This window comes from Lineus longissimus, chromosome 11 (genome assembly GCF_910592395.1).
Source record: "Lineus longissimus chromosome 11, tnLinLong1.2, whole genome shotgun sequence".
Classification (NCBI taxonomy): Eukaryota; Metazoa; Nemertea; class Pilidiophora; order Heteronemertea; family Lineidae; genus Lineus; species Lineus longissimus.
Genome location: NC_088318.1, coordinates 1,640,452 through 1,662,648, shown reverse-complemented (window position 1 = coordinate 1,662,648; position 22,197 = coordinate 1,640,452). Strand labels below are relative to the sequence as shown.

The 22,197-nt window shown below is 41.2% G+C and overlaps 1 protein-coding gene across 4 annotated transcripts in view; it reads right to left on the bottom strand.

Annotated features, from left to right (window-relative positions):
• LOC135495855 (neural-cadherin-like) overlaps positions 1-22,197 on the bottom strand; it is a 35,017-nt gene that overhangs the window by 10,170 nt on the left and 2,650 nt on the right. Inside the window, exons 2-24 of one of the 4 annotated variants that reach the window (XM_064784842.1) lie at positions 19,580-19,765; positions 19,134-19,169; positions 16,728-16,962; positions 15,975-16,197; positions 15,501-15,524; positions 14,356-14,473; positions 13,761-13,872; positions 11,904-12,157; positions 11,466-11,758; positions 10,704-11,165; positions 9,869-10,246; positions 9,019-9,430; positions 8,062-8,366; positions 7,494-7,682; positions 7,009-7,306; positions 6,381-6,629; positions 5,953-6,206; positions 5,422-5,657; positions 4,862-5,022; positions 4,417-4,656; positions 3,894-4,097; positions 2,901-2,930; positions 231-339 (exon numbers count right to left, since the gene is read on the bottom strand). In XM_064784842.1, the coding sequence (XP_064640912.1) occupies positions 231-339; positions 2,901-2,930; positions 3,894-4,097; positions 4,417-4,656; positions 4,862-5,022; positions 5,422-5,657; positions 5,953-6,206; positions 6,381-6,629; positions 7,009-7,306; positions 7,494-7,682; positions 8,062-8,366; positions 9,019-9,430; positions 9,869-10,246; positions 10,704-11,165; positions 11,466-11,758; positions 11,904-12,157; positions 13,761-13,872; positions 14,356-14,473; positions 15,501-15,524; positions 15,975-16,197; positions 16,728-16,962; positions 19,134-19,169; positions 19,580-19,765 (5,008 nt within the window). The remainder of the gene's footprint in view (positions 1-230; positions 340-2,900; positions 2,931-3,893; positions 4,098-4,416; positions 4,657-4,861; positions 5,023-5,421; positions 5,658-5,952; positions 6,207-6,380; positions 6,630-7,008; positions 7,307-7,493; positions 7,683-8,061; positions 8,367-9,018; positions 9,431-9,868; positions 10,247-10,703; positions 11,166-11,465; positions 11,759-11,903; positions 12,158-13,760; positions 13,873-14,355; positions 14,474-15,500; positions 15,525-15,974; positions 16,198-16,727; positions 16,963-19,133; positions 19,170-19,579; positions 19,766-22,197) is intronic. The other 3 variants (XM_064784844.1, XM_064784843.1, XM_064784845.1) reach the window with 3 other exon arrangements.

Below are 22,197 nucleotides of genomic sequence, written 5' to 3'. Positions count from 1 at the left end.
AAATATTTCCGAGCCACCGATGTGGTGTATGGTTTTGGGTTCCTATGCAGAGGACGGCACATTTCACAACACGTACAGGAACTTTTCCATTTCTGGTCTGATCGTAGGTGGTCCTTCTCTTCTCAGCATCAGCTTGTATAAGCATATCATTCATTTAGCTGGTTTTGGTGACTCCAAAGAAGTGGTAACACTTAAACCCTTTCAAATGAGTGATATCAGTTATTGTTTACCTAAAATATGGTCCAGGATCCTTCGCAAAGGAATATCGTTTATCTTTCATGTCCCAATCATCTGGATCCTCAGCATACGCATTGCCAAGGTAAGCTTCCTTGAATTTGCCTGAAAAAAATAAACAAATAAATTGAAAGGCAAAGGTCAAAATAAGGAGAGAATTTCTAGGTCAGTTAGGAAAATCAGTGTTTTGGATAAAACTAAAAACAAAGGGAATTTCTCCAACGGACATGACTGAGGAGAGAATCTTTTGAATTTCATGTTGATAAACTTAGTTGCTGGCGCTTGTTTTTGAATGATATTGATCGAGTAAATTGCCAAGATGAGTTTTCAAACCATCTAACTTGACAAACAGAAGCGTAGCATGTTTGACTTCTATTGTGATTCCTCCACATTATTATATCAGCGTTTTTATTATTATTGGGCACCCAAGGTGCTCATGTAGGGAGGCAGCAGATCACATTGAGGCATAAATTGTGTGCAAACCCACACTAGTTTGTTTGTTGTTTGCTATGATGTGTTATATGCAGGGACTAGGTTGTTGTGCATGTGTATGTAAAAACCACATGTAGTTGTGTTGTATTGTAGTTCATTGTGAGGTATATGTACATGATAATTTTCTACCCTCTTTGTTTGTGTGGTCAGTCATTATGCTAGAAGGTCTTCTCTGTAAAACATAACAGACTAATAGGCAGACTATATAATCAGGATGAATTATAGGAATGCAATGTTATCAACACTAACTGAAACGCAAGGAAAGAACAAACTACACAAATACATATTACTAAAACACGAAAAGGTTAAAAACACAACTAAATCTAACCAGTGTTTGACAGGAGGATGTTGAAAAACTGAGCTGGTTTGCAGACTGTACATTTGTAGCGAGGTTACATCATTTACAAAAACTGTGGCTGCTCAGAAAGTAGCCAGCGGTCACTCAGATATTGAAATTCAAAGGGAAAGCTCCTGATTCTGTATCTGGTCAGCAATTATTCCAGGGATAGGACTAAAAGGGATCTCCACAACTACAGACATCGATAACAAACAAAATACCACCCATCACCAACAAAAACCTGACATAATGCACGGAAGGGAGAGGTACATGTATTTACTGGTAGGAGGGACTTTTGCGAAGGAATGGGACAAAATTTGCAATATGGAGAATCACTGTCAGTTGGCCCTGCAAAACTCACCAAGGAAGCTTTCTATTGCATAGTAACCACGGCATCAATCCATTGCCTGGTGCACTATGAGAAACTCCACCTGTGGTGCTCAAGAAGGGAACGACAGGGATTTGTTATCAGCCACATTTTAAGGCACTGGACTCTTTATCAGTGATTCTAAAACGCTGTGAAGCCTGCATAAAAGCTCGGCCCCATTTTAGCTTGAAAAGCCGCAGGGGTGATGCAACATGGGACCCTTCTGAGGTATGAGTATGACCTTAGACCAAGTGCACTGACACAAAACATATTGTGAATTATCTACAGGACATGGCCATTAACTCACATGTACTCATATTTGAGTACAAACGAGAGTTTACAGGTGAGAATGAACTGGTCAAGGTCACTGTAAGATCAACTATACAGGGTGTCCCATTAATACCGCAACTGCTTTGAACTCTTGTAAACAGCCCCCAGTTTCCACTAGAATATCAAATCATGCTTTGAACACAAGTAGTTTCACTTCTCTGATTAGGGATGAGAGTTGTGACATTTCTGAGACACCCTGTAGAAGGAGTAGGACATGAATCCAATCAACACGATAGCGACTTACCATCTTTCCAACCTATTAATTAGTAGAAAGGTAGGGATAAGCTAATTAGTAAACAAATGATGAAAATACCAGCTCCGTTGCATGACTGACTAAACAAGGAATGACCTAATTGATACCATGAATAACAAAGACTTTCTCTAGTCTTCATCAATTCTTGTTGATATCAATTTTCACCCAAACATGTGTTGTCTCAAAAAGTGACAAAATAGGTGTTTTCCTTCAAAAATGAAGAAAAATATTTCACTCTGTTTTACCAAAATACACTTCTCTCAGATTTTTTAGATTTTTTTTATTTGCCGTTGGCATATTTTGACATAAAGTCTATGCCACAGATTCAGAGACAATATATGTTCAGTATGAAACACAATCAATTGACCTACAATAAGGTATCCATTTACAAGGTATGGTTAAATGAGACAATTAATAAACACAAATAAAAACCAAGGCATAAGCAAAGCTAAATACTATGAAGCAGTAAAGTTTCAATTATTATGCGTTGAAAATTACGCACTAACCAAGTTACAGAAACAAATGACCAGAATTTTGCAGAAGCCGAGCAGCTGGCAAAGCCTTCCAACATTGAAGCACACTTTCAATGTTTGGAAAGCATTTGATTGAAGGTTAATAGATGCATATCAAGGACTCAGACATGTACTTTTAAAGTCTAAAAGCCAGCAAGAAGTCAATGCACACACAGGCACCAGAATGAAGCCTAATTTTGCAAACATCAGATTTTGCACCCAACCCACTTCACGTCATTTGAACGGTAGTCAGTGACTACTCAATATTAAGGACCTAACATGCAGCCAACCATTTCTGTATTTAGAAAGAAGTAATGATTATTGAACCCTCAGCAATGCCCCATGCATTGTAACACTAACAGATTAACATCTTACAGCTAACATTTTCCTTGGGGCAAATGAACCCTGAAAATGCCAGCCAAATGTAAATATTACGCAATTGAAGAGTCCTCATCCGGTTTAATAGTTCCCACAGGTTAATTGCCTCATCAATAATGTTTGTAAGAGTGTTCTAGGCTGTTTGATATGATTCAAGATGGTTAGATCCTAAGTGATAAGCTGTCATAATCGTATTATCGTCAGATCGCAAGACCGGATTGCAGCAAGCTGTTAGCCTTGTCACTTCTGTATTACGAGAGTAAGATACCGAGGCAGATTTGGTCAGGTTTACATAGAATTCACACTGTCACTTGTCACGAGCATGTTTGTTAACTGACTGGCTTGAAAAGTCATGACATGACACGAGGTAAGGGTGACAAGTGACATTGTGAATCTATGTAGCCCACTTTTCACGAACTATATATTCCTTCATAATGTTACACTTTTACAGCCTGAACTCAATGAAAATCCAGACAAAGGAATAGCATCATAAATTGTGACCCGTCACAGCAAAACCAGGCGCATGTCCCACAGAAGATGAGCCAAAGTGACACCAGGAGATAATGGAAGAAATTGATGTGCTCATATTTCACAAAAGGCAGACAATAGAGAATTGATCAAACAGTCCGTCTCAAGCTGCCAAGCTCAGAGCGACCTGCGCCTGGTTTTGCTGCGACGGGTCACAATTTGTGAACAATATATAACAAGATGTTTCGTTTTCTTATCCATTACCCTGGAGACCACTCGCTCATCCATTACTGATGTTTACGACACTTGGTAATCATTTTCTGTCCCAGATTAGGCCAATCCAATGTGAAATTATTTTTGTTTGCCGTTACAGCAACAACAGTACCAGGATCTCCAGCACAAGCATCCTGGCCATGCAAAACCTGATGTAAATACAATAACAGCAAATAGCACTTGATCAACAACAACAAAATGGAGGAATTCTAACATTGTGATGCTATGAATCAGTCGTGTGAATCTTACCTTCGTAATTATAGATGGTGATCTCTTTGTGTCCGGGCGTTTGGTCGTTATCGTTTATATCCCCGATGGTGACTGTAAGAGTGTTGGTGCCGGAGAGACCGAGCTTGTCCGCCATCACTATCGGCATTAAGTAGTACTTCTGCTTCTCTCGATCGAAGGTGCGTTCGGTATTGATACGACCTCCACCGTTTCCACTATCGAGACCTGTGGAAGGAAATATGTGAGAATTTTAGATAAACAATACTGAGTCAAGTGCATGTGAGCTCGACTTTGGTGTATTATTGGTGCATTTTTATTGGATTAGAAAACCGGGCACCAGGAGGTAACCTATGCTGTTGAATAACGTAAGGGCCGGACCCTGATTATAAACATCTCAAATGACTGAGTAACATGGGTCGTAGGTTCAATGGTGTAGCAGTAACCAGCATTCCCCAACATGCACCACTGCCCATCTCATTCAAGGACCAGGCACAGCAGATAAGTGCTATACACAAAGTGATAACAAATATCAATCGTAACATACCTTGCTCAAATTTCATCGTAAAGTCGTTCTTTGTCGGAGAATTTGCAGGCTCCGAGAACAAAAATGGTGCTCCATTGGTCGAGTTGTCGGGATCCTTTGCAAAGATGAGGGCAACAAAGACAACTGGTTTACTATTCTCCATGACGACCGGGTGGTAGGGTTCCTTAAACTGGGGCCAGTTGTCATTTATATCTAGAATACTGATGGTAAGAGTACCAGTGCCAGTATTGGATGGGGTGCCTGAAAGATAATATTAAATCAATATATGGAATATCAATCACTTTGATAAAGCCGGGTATTGTCAATTTCATGAGAAAAATCGCCTGGAAAAGCTGTTAGTATTTTCATTCTTGATCATGCTTTATCAGACAATTGTCCAAGATGCTAACAGACCAACACCTCAACATTATTGTTGATCCAATCATTGTTTGAACCTACTGCCTACCTCTGTCGTATGCGAGGACAGTGACCTTCATGATGCCCGCTTCACTTGAGTTGGTGCTGATCGGGTATGCCTCACGGTCAAGGGGCTTTGCAATGGTGATGGTACCAGCCGAATCAATGGCGAGACTTCGTGTTGGATCAGTTACTATACTAATACCATACCTGAAACAAAAATCCATTCTTTATGACTAATTATGCTCTTGACAGTTTCTAACTTTGTTTATACGTCAACTTGAAAAACCTGCATGTTATGTCATGTAAAGTCATTAACTACACCCATGGTATAAATTTGGTTGCAATCTTTCATACTCTTTCACATCCTCTAATTAGTACTCAATGTTGGATATTAATAAACACAATGGCTTTAAAAACCTGTTATCCTTAAGTCTGGGTCTCAGGGCTGCACCACACAATGCCAATAACTATTTGAAACAGATACCAAGTCACAAAACCCCATAGTTGGCATGGAATTTCAATGCAGAAGTCTCAACCCAACACAAAATCATAACTTAAAGGCCAGTAAACTGGGATTTAATTAACATCGTCTAATTCTACACTTACATAATTTCACCATTCACCCCCCTGTCTCCGTCTACAGCCGGAAACTTTGCCACTTCAGTTCCAGCTGGAAGGTTCTCGTACATGGAAACGGACTGATCTGGTTTGGTGAAGGTCGGTACGTTATCATTGACATCCAGCAATATGACAGTAACCGTCGCAGTAGCTGACCTGCTATCCTCGTCCTTTACCGTTACAACAACTTTGTCGTTGAAGTTTGGTTTCTCAAAATTGAGAAGCTGGAAATGAAATCAGAGATGAATGAAACCAAAAACATGAGGACATTCGAAGAGTGTAACTCATAAACTTCCATATGAAAATGTTGCCATTAAAACTGTCATGACTTGCAAAAATATTCCTCTAAAATATTTATTATGGGTCCAATTGCGAAAAATTCAAATTTTTACAGCAAGCTGAGGCGGCAAGGATTCTTCCATTTCTCCTGTTGAATTAAATCCTTCTCAGGAGGAGAAAGAATGAAAATCCCGATTCGAAAATTAAAAGACGCATAACATTACAATACAATGTACTTACAACAGGGTTGTATACTTTAATGATTGCCGAGTTGGTGACAGGAACATCTTCAATACTGAACGCCTTCCTACTTTCTGCATCCAGGGTGAAGGACAAATGACCTTGAGAACTAAGGTCAGGGTCGGTCGCCGAGATGGAGAAGAAAGCTGTGTCCTTGGGAAGGTTTTCAGGAATCTTGACCTCGTAGCTGTTTTGAATGAATTTCGGATCGTTGTCGTTGACATCCTCAATGGTGACTGTGGCGGTGGCAGTGGCTGGAATTGATAAGGATTAGATTAGGTTATCGTCTGCTACGGCTCCTTGGGCCAGTACCTATCAACTAGTAGCATCGCTCCCCTGGATGGCTGCTGGTCAAGCCTACTGACCACTGCACCACTAATCTTCCCTGATACTCGTAACAAGACAGGAAGACTTGACACCCTACTTACCACTGCGGGATGGATTCCCTCGATCCTTGGCTTCAATCACAACCTTGATCATCGGGATACCATTTGGCCCATCACGGTCGATGGTATTCACATTTGTGACGATGTCCCCATTCAGTGGGTTAGAATCCTTCTTCTTAAATGGGGGTTGGCCACCAACCAAAGCTGGATCCATTGAGATGATCCTGTATTCCACGGTAGCATTAACACCCCTGTCATAGTCAACTGCTGAAACAGCTAAAGCCGGAGTATCTGGAACAAAAAGGAAACATCAGTCAACTGCTGAAATAGTTAAAGCAGGAGTATCTGGAACCAAAAGGGAAACATCAGCCAAAGATATAATGACTGGGCCTTACTTGGTGCTAGAGGAAAGGCCAAACTCCTCAACTCAATCATCACAACAAAAATATCTGTGAGAATAATTCGACAGTGATCTTCTCTGCCCTACTCAAAACTAGCAAATCAAAAGGCTTTTAGTTTGAAAAGTGGTACAGATATGTTCTGAGGTCAGCGATGAAATCAACCAGACTGGAGAATCAAGATGTCAAGACTAGATTTTGGGGAATGGAGAGGGCTTATTTGTCATGAATTTGATGATGTCATCAATAATTTTGAAAATCGTTGCACTTACCGACAGGAGAGTTCTCCTTCACAGAACCTTTTAGAGTTGACTCAATGAAGATCGGATCATTGTCATTGATATCCTGAACAATAAATTTAACAACCGCAAAGCCGTCGTGATTCTCAGCATCTGTGGCGACTGCATTGACCATCCACATTCTAACACTGCCGTCTACATTCTCACGATTGAGTGTCTTTATTAGATAGAGTTTGCCATCGGTGGGATTGATGTAGAAATAACTCATGTCTTCACCTTGGAGGGAGTACTTGAGTGTAGTGTCAATCTTGTCAACATCTGTAGCAGACATCTGGAAGGTAAACAAATTAGTATTTTATTGTAACTTTAAACCTGCTAAAACCAGTCCCAATGTCGGATATACGAGGAAGAGATGGGCATCGAGTTTTGCACCAATACTCTGTCAATACAAATCCTGCCTTCATCCCGAATGGCTAACATCCTGAAACAAGAATTGTTAGATTTAAATGATTTCTTACCTGTACGAGAAATTTTCCCCCAGAGGGAGGATTGCCAGGTGGGATTGGCTCCTTCTCAGTGATGGTGTCGATTGTGACAATATCTGGATTAAACTTCGGCGCATTATCGTTAACATCCTTTAGTTTAATGTTGACGTATGTCCTATCTTCAAATTTGCCGTCGAATACTCTCACAGTAAGGTTGTACTCCTGCAATGAAAACAATTTGTTTCTGATTCAAAAATCATGATGGTACGATAATTTTATCAGTTCATATCAAGACGAAATTGACTCCTATTCATGCTAATTCTATCGTCTGCAAACGCATTGTACAACCACATTAACAGAAGTTTATATTTTGATAAATGCTGCTACAGTTCTGGTATTGATAGGACAATGACACTGCCCAAGGTGAGGATAGGGCTGAATGAGTTAACCAAGTATCTGCAAATGGCAAATTATCGTACGTCTATATTTTTGTTATTTGCAATTATTTCTAGAAAAAGCTTAAAATTTCTCAATTCTTATTTTGGCAAATTAAAAAACCACCTGCAAAAACTTGGCAATTTATTTTTGGTACGTTACTGACCTGAGGTGGCGTATCGTAGTCTAGCTTCTGAACGACAAAAATGTTTCCTGAACTCTCCCTATATATAATGCCACCCTCTACGCTCACTTTTCCAACATCATTTCTCATCTCAAAAACATTGGCGGGATCACCAGCAATGATGGAGAAGCGCATTGTTGATGATTCGTCGGCATCTTTGGCAGTCACACTGAAGATTGAAGTGCCAGTCTTGGTGTCTTCAGGTATTTCGATTGAGTACTGTGGGGCCGAGAACTTGGGGGTGTTGTCGTTCTTGTCTGAGATGAGAATCTCCACCAGAACATTATCTGTAAGCATATTAAAATTGACTCGAATGGTTTTTGCATTAAAAGTAAAGTCCAAATACTTGAGTTTTAATACGCTTTCGCAGGTATTACTATAGCTATCTCATTATTAGCAGCCTAAACTCTTCAAATGTAGAATCACAAAATTAAATAAATGAGGAATGTCACGAAATACAAACAAGCCAGCACTATAGAGATTGTTGCAGAGTTTGTGATGGTACTTCATCAGACAAAGATATGAAAGTGCAGATAAACGCCTTTTAGAATAAGTGTGCTATTTTTTAATGCAACCAAGATTCACACTCTCCACAGGAATTCAGTAACTGTCATTAGTATCCTCAAGACTATCCTCCTCAAAGTCACTTAGTTGAACATGGAGTCACAGAAAGCACTGTCAAGGTGTCAACAAATTTCGACTGGTATAATTTCACTTTGGATGACTATTTTCAATTTGTATCAGTACGCCGAGAGCAGAAAGTACAGATTCGCCAATCATAAACTACTGTTGTCAGCTCACACATGGACCATCAGCCACGAGCTCATGTTGTTTGAATTGACCACTGACAATCAATCATTCAAGAACGGTGAAAGTCTTTAGGCTGATGGCCTCGCATCTGAATGTACTAAGAAGCTGGACATGCGAGCTGGTACTCACCAATGTTATGTGGGCATTGAGGCACGGGCGGGTTACAGTTAGCCGACGGTGCGCCATCTTCCGCTTGTACTCGTATCTGATATGTGGTCTTCATCTTGCCATTAAAGAGGGCCTCGCGATCAAACTCCACAATCGCCTTTATCTCTCCAGTTTTTGGATCAACGCTGAATTTATCGTAATCCAACTCTTTGTGACTCGTGTATGTGATGGTCCTGTATGGGAGGAGAGTATCGGCATCAGTCGCCCGGAGTTTCATAACAATCAGGTCATCAGGATTGACTGGGTTCGTAGGACTGGTGTTTTCTGCAACACTTCCTTTGTAATTCTTAAGAACCTTGTTGTAGTAGGGGTTCTCATCGTTTTGATCAATAATGGTCACGTTCAACACAAGATCACTGTAGACAGCAGTATCCTGAAAAGGAAATATATCACATCATATAATGAAGCGCATAATGAGAGGAGATATTCTGTCAAAAACATTAGGTATGATTACAGAACTGATATTAGTTTCACCGAGTGTCACCCCCAGGATAACTTGAAATAAAATCAGTGCTAGTAATCCAGCTTTCCATTCTAGACCAACTAACGAAGTGAAACACCCAAGGTGAACCAATCACGTCCCACAAGATCCATTGCATCGTTATGATGTCATTTCCTGGCTCTGTTAGTTCATTTACGTCATCAGCCGTTGGCTTTGCCTCACTACACTATCTACAGAAGTAGATCTTTCCTGTTTATAGTGTAGTGGGCTTTAAAAATCCACTACACAGGATCTATTGACAGGATGGATGATGAAAAACACAACACTATGTCACGACGGTGCATCGGAATAAGCTTTATAAACACCCACCTTGGAAGCTCTGACAACAACTGTATACCATTTCGTCTTTTCATAATCAAGATGATCATCTGTCCTCAGCTCCGAGTAACTCTGCTTGTCTAACATACGGAATGGACTCTTCGTGTCACTTCCCTGGTTATACACGAAGTCCGGCCCGGTCACTGATGTGACGACATAGCGTACAGCACCAGTTGCAGACAAGTTCCTGACGTTGGTATCCAAGGCAACGTTTTCATCCAGAGAGATATTGGGGTCGGTGGTTGTCCAGACTGGAGGTGTCAATGTTGGAGAGACTGTCACCGTGACTGTAACAGGTGTGTTCCATTTCGTAGGTGGAGTTGCACTGCGCGTGTCACGAGCCTCAATTTTAAGCTTGCAAACTTTGGCCTGAAATTAAGAAGATGAAATATTACAGCAGGTGCTGGGCTGCATCCACCAGGTGAGGCTAATGGCGGTTGCCCCGAAGGCAAACTAACAGATGCTGGGTCTCTGCACCATACATAAATGACACGCTCACAACCAACATAATGAAAAGACTAGTGTAACATATTTTAGCTCAAGAAGGAATCATTCCATTGCAAACTTGTCCACTACATCCAAGCTCTGCCTTGCGAAATGAATTATCAGTTGATTTGTAACCACTAGTTGGTAGGTATTGTATCAGTATGAGCCTCAACAAGAACTTGCGGGACAGAACTGCAAGCAAGTTGCCAATTGCGTTCTTGGTGTCTACACAGTGGCGAGTATAACTCAAAGTCAAATCTCATAAGTAGGAGCATTACATCCAAGAAAGGATACAGTCAGAGTGATTATAAGAAAACAGAGCATCTAGAAAAAGACTTACCACAGTAATTTTTTTGTCCAATACAACGAAACCGGTATCCTCATTCACCGAGAACTCGCAGTCGCTCTCCAGCATGTGATATGTCACCTTTGCATTAACGCCTTCATCACGATCTATGGCGTAAACACGGAAAACCGGCCCAGTGGGGGCACCCGTATTCATCGTGTAAGCTACGTCTGTTGACAAGAAGAATGGCATGTTGTCATTTTCATCCAGGACGGTCACATGAAAGGAACAATATCCTTCAAGACTTGGGTTGCCCTTGTCTGCCGCTCGGATTGTGATAGTAAAATGTGCTTCATCTTTTGCCTCGCGGTCAAACATTCGGGCTGTCGTCAGGACGCCAGTCGTCTCGTTGATATTGAAACTAATCCTGGAGCCGTCTTGTGGTCGTTTGATGGAATACTGTAACATGCCATTGCTGCCGCTGTCCTCATCTTTAGCGGTTAGCGTCTTCCCGTTCTACAATATAAAACGAGATGTTCAATCTAAACAGGTTTTTGGATGTTTAATATTCATAGAGTTGAACCTCATTCTATCAAGGCAGCCGATAAAACATTCAAAGGACTAAGTCAGGCCATTTGCTGGCTTCTTGAGGGGAAGGAATTTGCAAAATATAATCTCATCTGTCTTTTTGGACTATTCAACATAACTTTTTCTCCAAAAACGATTACAATGGAGACTTTATTCGTGATTGAGATTTATACTGGAGCCGAATTCCACCCATCCGTCAGCATCTACATCCATCTTAAAATATCTTACCATTGTGACCGAAGTTCCCGCTAGCTTATTCTCTAACACGGTTGGTTTATACGTTGAGCAGTCGGGAAATTCCGGGTTGTGGTTGTTGACATCCATCACTTCAACAAGGTATGACCCCTCCGACGATAAAGGTGTAGAAGGGCTTGTACATCCAGTACACATACCATCATCAGTGGCCACCACAGTTAGGGTGTAGAACGATTTATTTTTGAGGACACTCTTAACTAATGTGATTCTGCCAGTATTTTTGTCAATGTTGAAAGTCCCAGTTGAATCTATTTGATTGGATTGACCTAGAAATGAAATCATGGGATTCTTGAACAGAGAAAAAAAGAGGGGTGGGGGCTTATGTATAATAGGGTTGCACTAAAGTGTTCAAATAGGGAGGTTAAGAGGAATATACATGTTATAGCCAATTCTATCTCAATCTTTACGTACCACCTTTGAAGCCATAGGTGATTTGACTTCCATCAGCGTCAGTGGCCTGAACAGACATAATGACGGTACCACTAGCGGCGTCCTCGTCCACCCGCGGATTAGCCTCGCTCGTCAGGAACACTGGTGCCTCATCATTCTCATTTGCCATGGGTATGTAAACTTTGGTAGTTCCTGTATTTTGTGGTGTGCCATTATCAACAGCCGTCAGAGTGAACTTGTACGTGTGGTCAGGCAGGCGGTCATAATCCAATTTTCTGAAGTACAAAAACAGGTGGATGTCAATAACATCAGGAAAACAACATGGCAAAATTAGAAAACCTGAGCATCCTTTGAACCATTCGGTTTGATCACCTTAGTCCTGTTAATTAATTACGTGGAGTGATAAAGAAACTTCGTTGTACTTTCAGTATAGAATCCTTGAGAAATCTCGTATAGTAATTTCAATCAGATTTTCTATTTCATGGCCATATAGTTTTTCTGGTTGAAAATGTAATGAAATGGCCAGGGCCATTGTGCTCACCTCATGTGGAGGAAAGATGGATAAAGAGCATGGTCTTGTGTCATGTAGTGTTAGGTTTGATGTAGGTCCAAGCAATTACAATTTCCCCAAAATGGCCAATTTACAGTACATTCGACCTCTGTGACCTTGAAAAGTAGGTCAAATCAAAGAAGACCCGGGTGACACATTCAATGGTTGTTAGAATTAGATGTACCTATGATATAAAATTGGTGCCAATCGGGCAAGTCATTACTAGGAATAATGGCATTTTGAAGAATTTAGGATTTGGCCCCCTCCCTGGAGGCCAAACGGCAAATCAGATCGCACCAAACTTCGGTACCTGAGATCACCTGACCAAGGGGTACATGTGTACTTAATTTGTGATCAATAGTCATTGCAGTTAAGAAACGTGCCATAGGTACGGCCTGACGGCGAATTTACGCCATTTAACCTCTGTGACCTTGACAAGAAGGTCAAATTAAAAACCTGTGTGACATATACTGTATGGTGGTTAGATGTACCCATGATATCAAATTGGTGGCAATCGGGAAAGAAGTTAAGAAATAATCACATTTTTAAGGTTTTTGGATTTTGCCCCCTGGTGGTCAAGTGGTGAATCATATTGGACCAAACTTTGGTCCCTGAGATCACCTGACTAAGGGGTAAATGTGTACCAAATTTGGTATCAATAGTCATTGCAGTTTAGAAACGTGCCATCGTTACATCCTAACGGCTAATTTACACCATTTGACCTCTGTGACCTTGAAAAGGAGGTCAAATCAAAAACCCGGAGGATATATGATGCACCTTTGCTAGAAGTACCTACCATATTTTTTTCAAAATTTCCCGACTACTATTAAGGGAGATACTGCATATTTTCACTTTTAACGTTTGTCCCCCTAGTGGCCAAACCATGAAACGAATCGGACCGAAAGTTGGTCTCCCACGTGTCATTACATAAGGGTACATGTGTACCAAGTTTCAACTCAATAGCTCTAACAGTTACGAAACGTGCCCTGCTAACGGACGACGGACGACGACGACGACGACGACGACGACGACGACGACGACGACGACGACGACGACGACGACGACGACGACGACGACGACGACGACGACGACGACGACGACGGACGACGGACGCCACGGTATGGGATAAGCTCACCTCTGCTAAGAGGTGAGCTAAAAATGAAAGACTTATCACCTTTTTAACCTCCAGTTCAAGTAAGACTGAATGAACTTAAGCTCCTCAATAGAGAGACCTGTGTGGTCACATATCACAGCATTACTTATTGTCAAGTTTTTGACCGACCAAGTGTTCCATAAAAGAACTTTTCAATAGCAATACGAGCACTTACTTGGCCACTTTGATGATTGCCTTGTTGTTGACACTTTCGACCATGAAATGGTCGTCACTAACTGAAAACGTCAGCTGCGCATTTTTACCAGCATCGAGATCAACACATTGAACTAAAAAAAGAAAATACTCAATTAAAAAGATTGATTTAAACTAGATATCTTAGCAGCATTTGAAAGCAAAATTATGCATATTCAAATGAAATATTCAAATATACAGATGTAGATAACTATTTTGCTACTCTTGTATGAGGTCCCAGCGATCTAAAAGGTGGCGTCGATCGTTTTGATGCTACATCTTTGCTGAACCAGGAAACGCAAGTGAGATTGTAAGACTGGGGAATGCCAACACACTCCAATATTCAAGCTTCAGGAGTACGGAGGTTCAGCCAGACTTACTTAGTTTCATTTGTATGTGCTTGGCTATAACAACTTCCCTCGGTGTAAAGATCTTGCTGTCCCACAAGACACAAAGAAGGTACATGTAATTCCAACAGTCAAATATGCCAGATTACGATTAGCAGATACGTTGATCAGAACTTGACCACAGTTTAATCGATAAGTAACTACTCGAACCTTAGTTTACGAGAAACTGACCTTCAAGGACTGTTGTTCCAATGGTAGTCGACAGTTCTGGGATAGGCTTGTCCACGATATACGCTGACAGCGGGAACTCCGGAGCAAAGTTGTTGATGTCTGTGATGTGGATTTCAACCTGAAAGCAGGAGATTTACAATATGATACAAACTGTTAGATATGAGTAGGACAATCCGTCTACTGCACTGACATCAGCTTCTGCACATGTATAATCATGTATATTGCAATGACTCAGTATTGAATCCACACCCCACAAGCCATCCAAAGAGGTAATATCTGCTGTGCTGGTTTGACATCTAATAAACATAGGTATGATATGACATGCTATAATATGAAGGAAAAAAACCAAGCTCAACAATTCGTAAAATTGTTCAAATGTCCAGCGCACACCACTCTTCCTTTTTAGTAGGCGAAATGGTGAATAGGCGTAATGGTGAAAAGGCGAAGTGGGTGTGGGCGAAATGGGGGTAGGCGAAATGGGGGTAGGCGAAATGGGGGTAGGCGAAATGGGTAATAGGCAAAATGGGTGTAGGCGAAATGGGGGTACACCATATGATACATCCTCCCTCTGCGACTCCGCCAGCCACAATAGTGCCTCACTGTGCCAATCTCTGGATCTACATTCTAAAGTGGTGAAATTAGAAGTTAGTTGATTAGAGATCTTTTGATATCTATTGGGTCAGGCACTGAACCCGTGTTACAGTTACTCTCTTCACCTGGACTTATTACTGCACATGGATACAATACTCATTTTATGTTGTATCCAGTATTAAGGCATGCATTTATTACACTCTGCCACTAATTCACTCATGCACATGCGTAATAAAACTGGATCCAAAATCTGGACATTTTGTTCCAACTTCTGCTGATTCAAGTTCCTTATTCATTTTTGATTATACGTGTAGTTATGAATGAAAGATGACGCTGATGATGTTATGATTATTTGAACTTTTGCAATAAGGTTTGTGGAATTTCCGCTGCATGGCTCAAGAAGAAGAATTGCATGTAGGATGAAAAGGGATGAAAAGGGATGAAAAGGGGTTATGTACATGATGCTAAGAGTAAAAGCTAAAAAGCGTAAAATCCTCTCCTGTCTCCTATAGCATACTATTCATAGATAAGCCAATCCCAACACTCTTACTCACCCCCATAGAATTTGTATCCTGCTTCTGAAACCATAAAATAATCACTGAATTCCTTGGTACATGCCGTATTGGCTCCAAAGAGGCTCACAATGTGTTACGGTAAAAATAGAGAGTAGCTGTTGTGTGACAAGCTTCTAGCAAGCAGCAATGCTACTGGTTTTCTCCTACATACAGCACAACATCTCGTACGAACACCCTTGGGACAGACAAATGCTATCCTTGAGAGGGAGGTGTCTTGATTAGAGGTCAAATTGCACAGAAATGACCTATATATTGGGACCAAAATCACTGTCCCCAATAGAGATGGTGTTCTGCTAACAAAGGTGTCCGCTTAGAGATGTCCCACTGTATGAACATAAACACAGTATTGCACCTACATGTACTATCATTGGTCAAATCATGTCAAAACATAAGATTGACAATCCTCTCCGATTAGATGAAGACAGGTCCAAATTTCACGATATTCTCACTTACCATGACTGGTTTCCCATCCTGCTGTACTGTTCTTGGGTCTTCCTTGGCTGTCACTTTCAACTTAAACATCCTTGGCGGCGTCTCATAATGGAACACCTTCAATGGGGAGATCTCTCCTGATCCAGGATCGATTCTAAAATTGGGCGAAGCTGTGTCGTCTTCTTTAGTCAACTCGTACTTGATCGTTTTTCCATTGAATGATTTGGCTTCAATCTTACCGACCCTGAAAGAACGCGAAAATGTCAGCGATATCATTCATTCTAATAGAATATCGTTTCTACAACAACGACCCAGGCTCCCTGTGATTCGTCACTTGCTTTCGTAATATGAATAAGCATACAGGACTAGTCAGGTCAAAGACTTAGTGGTCAAGATGACTGAATACTCCCAAGGTGCAAGGGATGGCAACAACAAGATTTTTGTTCTGACAACTCAAGTCGGTTCTTAAGCACATAATACAGGAACAGCAGGAGACTAGCGGTTCGGGTCTCTGGCGAGTGGTCACGAGTTCCCTTCTCTGACCCCCACTGTCCGTAGGCAACTCCAAGCAGGACACTTTGCCTAACTATAAACTTAAATCCACAAGGTATTTAAATAGGTTCTAGTACCAGTTGGAATTACTCCAGCTGTAGTGCTGCATGATCAGCTTATCCAGGTTCTTCTGAACTGTTTCATCCAAGACCAGTATTATAGTTTAAGAAACATTGGATTAGGTCAAGTCAAGCAGATATTTGCTATGATTTAATGTCTTACTTAGTCGAGAGAGAAGATCTCTCATTGAAGTTAAAAGAATAGCTCGTCTTGTAGAACTGAGGTGGGTAGTCTCCAACGATGATGGTCAGCTTGGCATCTGTTGCCTGTGGAGGGTTGGCACCCACGTCCGTCACTCTCACCGCCAGGATGAACGATGTCAGACCATGTGCAATTTCTTTCCTTTTTAGCGAGACTTTTCCACTTATCTTGTCAACGACAAAATGGTTCGCACCGCCTGGAATTTGATACGAAGTTAGAATGAATTTGAATCATGATGCAAAGGCTTGTAAAATGTTATCTTCTTTTTTTTTGGGGGGGGGGGGGGGGAGCAAAAATCCTGCAACCTGCAACCAATATTTTATACTGTGAGGATATATTTCCAAGCTGGCCTCAGGTTGGTGCCATAGATGATTTGACCAGGGTTGCCCATTTTGACACAAGTTCTCCCCTGTCTGATGTCATGGAATTAGCTTCTCGTCTGGCTCCCTTCTTGGCATTTGACGCTGCGTTGTTGTCAAAATCTTTCGGCCATAACATGTACATCTTGGCAATCATTTGTATTTTCCTCATCATTCTTTATTAAATGCTACCAATTCCCATAAATGACAAATGTTTCATACCCTGATTTCAATGTTAGTCCAAACCCCATCAGTCAATGCCAGTTATTAATTGAAGCACTGAGAACTAGCCAAACAAGGACAGAAGGACTTGTGTGGTTTTAGTTCTCAGTGCTTGAATTGTTTTTTTAAGTTGTTAAAAAACCCATAAAATGTGTTGAATTAGACACAATATACCTGCCCCCCTATTTACTAAGAATGACAAGCCATGGTACAGCCTAGAAGAAGGACTGCATCAGTACAATAGAAGCTTATTGGCTCGGCGATGGCACCTATGTAAGCGGGTGACTGTCCCAGTTTCCGCTGGAGAACCAAGTGTTTGCCCTTCGCAAGCAGCTCTGCAGAGACCAAAAGCATACTGCAGCTGGTAAAAGTGGCTGTGAGAGGCAATCTCATTCCTTGTCTTGTTTTAATTTTAATACGATTTAGCTCCTACATTTACGATGATTTTAAAAGAAAATTTCTTTGATTGTTTTTTTTTAATGTGCAGAAAGCTTACAAATCATAATAAAAATGGGCATTTTAAAATGTTGAAATCAAACTTGACCAAAAAGTAGACATTTTTCAACAGTTATGATGTTCATGTATGTCGCCTCAAATCATAGATAACATTTTTCCTTCAAAGGATTGGTTAATTTTGGATGCCAAAACACCCAAAACACTGAAAATTCTTTAGACGTTTTGTTTTTAGTTTTTTGACTGTGGTTTTAAGGAGGTTAAGAAGCAAGTTTTCATCTTAACAGGATCAAAAGGACAATGGACACAACCAGCGGCAGAGGACAGACGAGACAAGGTTTGAACTGTCTTCAGCAGGGCAGAAAATAGCATTTAGCAGAACTGATGCAAAAAAGGAAAAATACACCCCATCATAACCATTTTTCTCACGGTATACTGCTTTGGGCCAAGGAGTCATCGAGGTAAAAAAGTAGGCACGAATCTCCTCAAGACTGCAAATGTCAACTTTGCGATCATTCACAATCGTGACCACGATTGCAAAATCTCCCTTAGGATTACTTGTTAAATATATATACACTGACAAATGCCTTATGAGACCACAAACACCTCTGTGAGCAGTGGAAAGACAGTTATTCAGAACTCACTGTAAAATTGTATAACTTCGGTTTTATATGCTGAAAATGTTAAAAAAAGCATGGGGAAAAAGGTTTCATGGGTTGTTAATGATATTTCACACATAAAGGTTATACCTGGTACAGCATCAAGATCAATGCTTCCTAAAGTTGAGATCCACGGAAACATTTTTCATGCTGCTCAACGGCAAACATAATAGAAAACGATCAGAATTTGGTGTTGGTGGATTGATGAGACTAAACAATACACACCACTCTCTACCTAGTGTAACAAACACACTGAAAAACACAAGAACTCTCCTAAGTGTACTAACTGATAGAATTAGAACGTTATTTTTACGAACAAAACAATGTAATTATCAAGAGAACTGAACGAACATATCATTATGAAAGTGATTGACAGGGCTGATTAGTGGAAGGTGTAGAGGACTCCTAGCAAAACTGTACATAGTTAAACAAACCCCACAATGATAAATAAGCAGTACCAAAACCAGAGCTCAAATTGGCACTTGCCAAAAAAGGACCCATGGGGAAAGAACATCGAGGACACGCATTTTATGTAGCGCGCAACAACTGTATTTTGTTTTTAAAAAGCTTCCATGTAATTTGGTAACTGCATATATTTGATGGTGGGCTCATACTGCAATGTACTGTTATAAACTTGTTTGCACCACCACACACCCATGGACAGCATAACCTACCTGCACACAAGGGGGGGTTGGCGCACTCCCGCTGTTCTAAAAGTCGAGAAAACACAACATGTGATTCAGGCAAAGGAAAAGATGTCGGCCATATTCAGTATTACGTCGATATATGTCGATATTTTGAAGAAATCTTGCAAAATGTCGACACAGACGACGATACTTTACTTCTGAAGTAACACAAGTACACACTACATACATGTACATGTACATGTAGGATACAAAACTACATTGTAGGGGAGTCTATTTAACATTATGATGTATACCTCTACATGTACCTGTATGTCATTGTATGTACCAGCACGGTACAAGAACTTTGTATGAATTGAAATACACAAGAATGTCTTCACTTAGTAATCCTGACCTAGACAAAGTCAGAAAACTTATTGGAAAGACAACAAACTGCCCATTGAGAGTGAGACAACTGCCTCATTTATCAAACTCACCAGAGACGAGTACGAATTCAAGCTTGGCCCCAGGTTCACGGTCGGTCGCTGACAATGTGTACACAATACGGCCTTCAAGGGCATTCGGGTCAACAGTTGCGATCATCTCCTGGGGGATGTTGGTGAATTTAGGAGGGGTGTCGTTGATGTCTGTGATCCTTAAGTTGATCTCCTGGGTGTCCAAATCTGAAAGTGAAGGTAAAGGGCATTCTGAGTGAGGAAGAGTTCTCTTCGACAACCAACCAAGACTGACAAATAACACGAGAACAATGTACAGACCTGTAGCTTACATTGTACTCTCAATAAAATCAAAAAGGCAGTCATTCACTATAAAATGTCATGAAATGTGCAGGGACATCAAAAACAGCCATGTGAATTGTTGGTAATTCAGGCAATTATTGTCTCAGGTACTCCATCAAATCCTGGCGAGAAATGACCCATGTCACAGTCTTGTCATGTTGTTAATTATAGACCGAACATGCACATTGTATGCATCATCTGTCACAGCAAAACCAGGCGCATGTCGCTCTGAGCTTGGCAGGTTGAGAAGGACTGTTAGTTCATTTCTCTATTGTCTGCCTTTTGTGAATTATGAGCACATCAATTTCTTCCATTATCTCCTGGTGTCATTTAGGATCATCTTCTGTGCGACATGCGCCTGGTTTTGCTGTGACGGGTCACATATGCTCTAACTAAGCTTACATTGTATGTAGTAAACGTATTCATTTGTATTGTATTTTAGGCAATCCAACATAAAAAGCTAGGTTTGATAGTGGGCCTACCATAGACCCAGCCAGAGGCCAGATGTGAGCTATAAAAATGCGTTTCACTGTGAATTCTTCAAACCCCATGCATGTATTATAAGTCCAGGAAGCATTAGTCACAACGATTTTATTATGCGTTGTTGATCATGCCAGACCGATTGAACAATTCTATTGCGAGATAAAATACTCAAGGTATTGCAAATACATATTTTGTACACAAAGCTGATGAAATATTTGGGTTCTTTATCATTATCAACCCACACAGTTCATACACTTAGGTTATCACTGCAATTGTCAGTCATACATACGTACATTCTGTACAAAGTCACCCACTGTATGGACTATTCTAACATGATCAATCAAAGCCACAGTCTATGTGTATTGGTAAATTCCACAATGACCAAGCAAGGCTACCATTCATCTGCTGTTTTACCTACATTTGTATTGAAAAGATTAACGCTGTAGCAATAGTTTTGCTGAATCAATGAAAGACCCGACTAACGTTGATTAATGCTCGATTTTTTCTCTGCTCGTCACTTTCCACGTTCGAACCCGCTCGTCTCTCCGCTTCAACACCGCTCTGTCGACGACGTAACAACATTACGCGTTGTTGCGTCATCGACAGTACAGCGGGAAATACCGAGCGCAGCCGAGTGACGTAACACACGGGCGGGGATGGCCGGGTGACCGGGGCACGTCCGTAATGCTGGCGCCACCGTGGCCAACCAGGGAACCAAGGCTGTGACCCAGTTCACCACACCATCCCTACCAAAAAATTGTTCAAATATCAAAAATTTTGGAAAGAGGGATAGAAGGATAGAGTCTCTGAATGAGACGATGGAAGACCTGAGGCGAGTGGCTGTTGACAGCAAACAGGCCATTGAGGAAGCTGAGGTGAAGATGAAGGCTCAAGACGATACGATCAGAAGACTCCAAGCTGAGCTGACGGAGTGGGACAATCAAGTGTCAAAACTTCAGAAAGCATCCTCAGCTAACGAAACACAAGTAAGCGACCTCCAATGTACGATAGATGCCTTGGCAGTCAATTGTGAAGACCTCCGATCACAAATAGAAATAGAAAAATGTGACTATGAGTACGCCAAAGCCAAGTCGTTAGATTCTGATGTGCAAGTGTCGGAAACGTTGAGGAAGTACGAAGCTGAGAAGCTGCAGCACTCCGAGGCGACTAGGAGAATCAGGGAGTTAGAGGCCAGGCTGAAGAAACCTGAGGGCGCGCTGTCGATTACTATCATGGAGACAAAGCGAGAAGATCTAGAGAACGAGTTGTTCCAGGAACGAGAGGAGCGCAGCCACGAGGAGAAGATGAGACAGTTGGAGCAAAAGATCGCTGAGTTAGAGGCTGTGACACGAGCTCCTGTAGGAACTGGAGCGGAAGTGGATGTGATGATTGAGAAACTTCGACAGGAGTTAAGCGGTGCCAAGGGACAGATTGACGTGGCTGATTCTATGATTACAGGTGAAAGAGCTGGAGGGTGCACTGGAAGCAGCTGAGCTAGAACTCTCCATGACGAGAGATGAGAAGTCTTCTTCTGAATGCAAAATATCTGATGTTGCAGTGTTGCAGGGACAAATTCATGATGCAAAGACAGAGAATGCAACAATGCGATTGGCAGCAATGCAGCAGGTGAGATTGGAGTCTGACAAGGCTGCTGGGCTACAGAGTGAGGTCAAGGAGATACGGATGCAAACTGGAAGGCTGGCGGACTTGGAGAAGGACAGGTGAAAGAACAAAATGAAAAGATTAATGTTGTAGCAATAGTTTTGCTAAATGAAAGACTCGACTAACGTTGATTAATACTCGATTTTTTCTCTGCTCGTCACTTTCCACGTTCA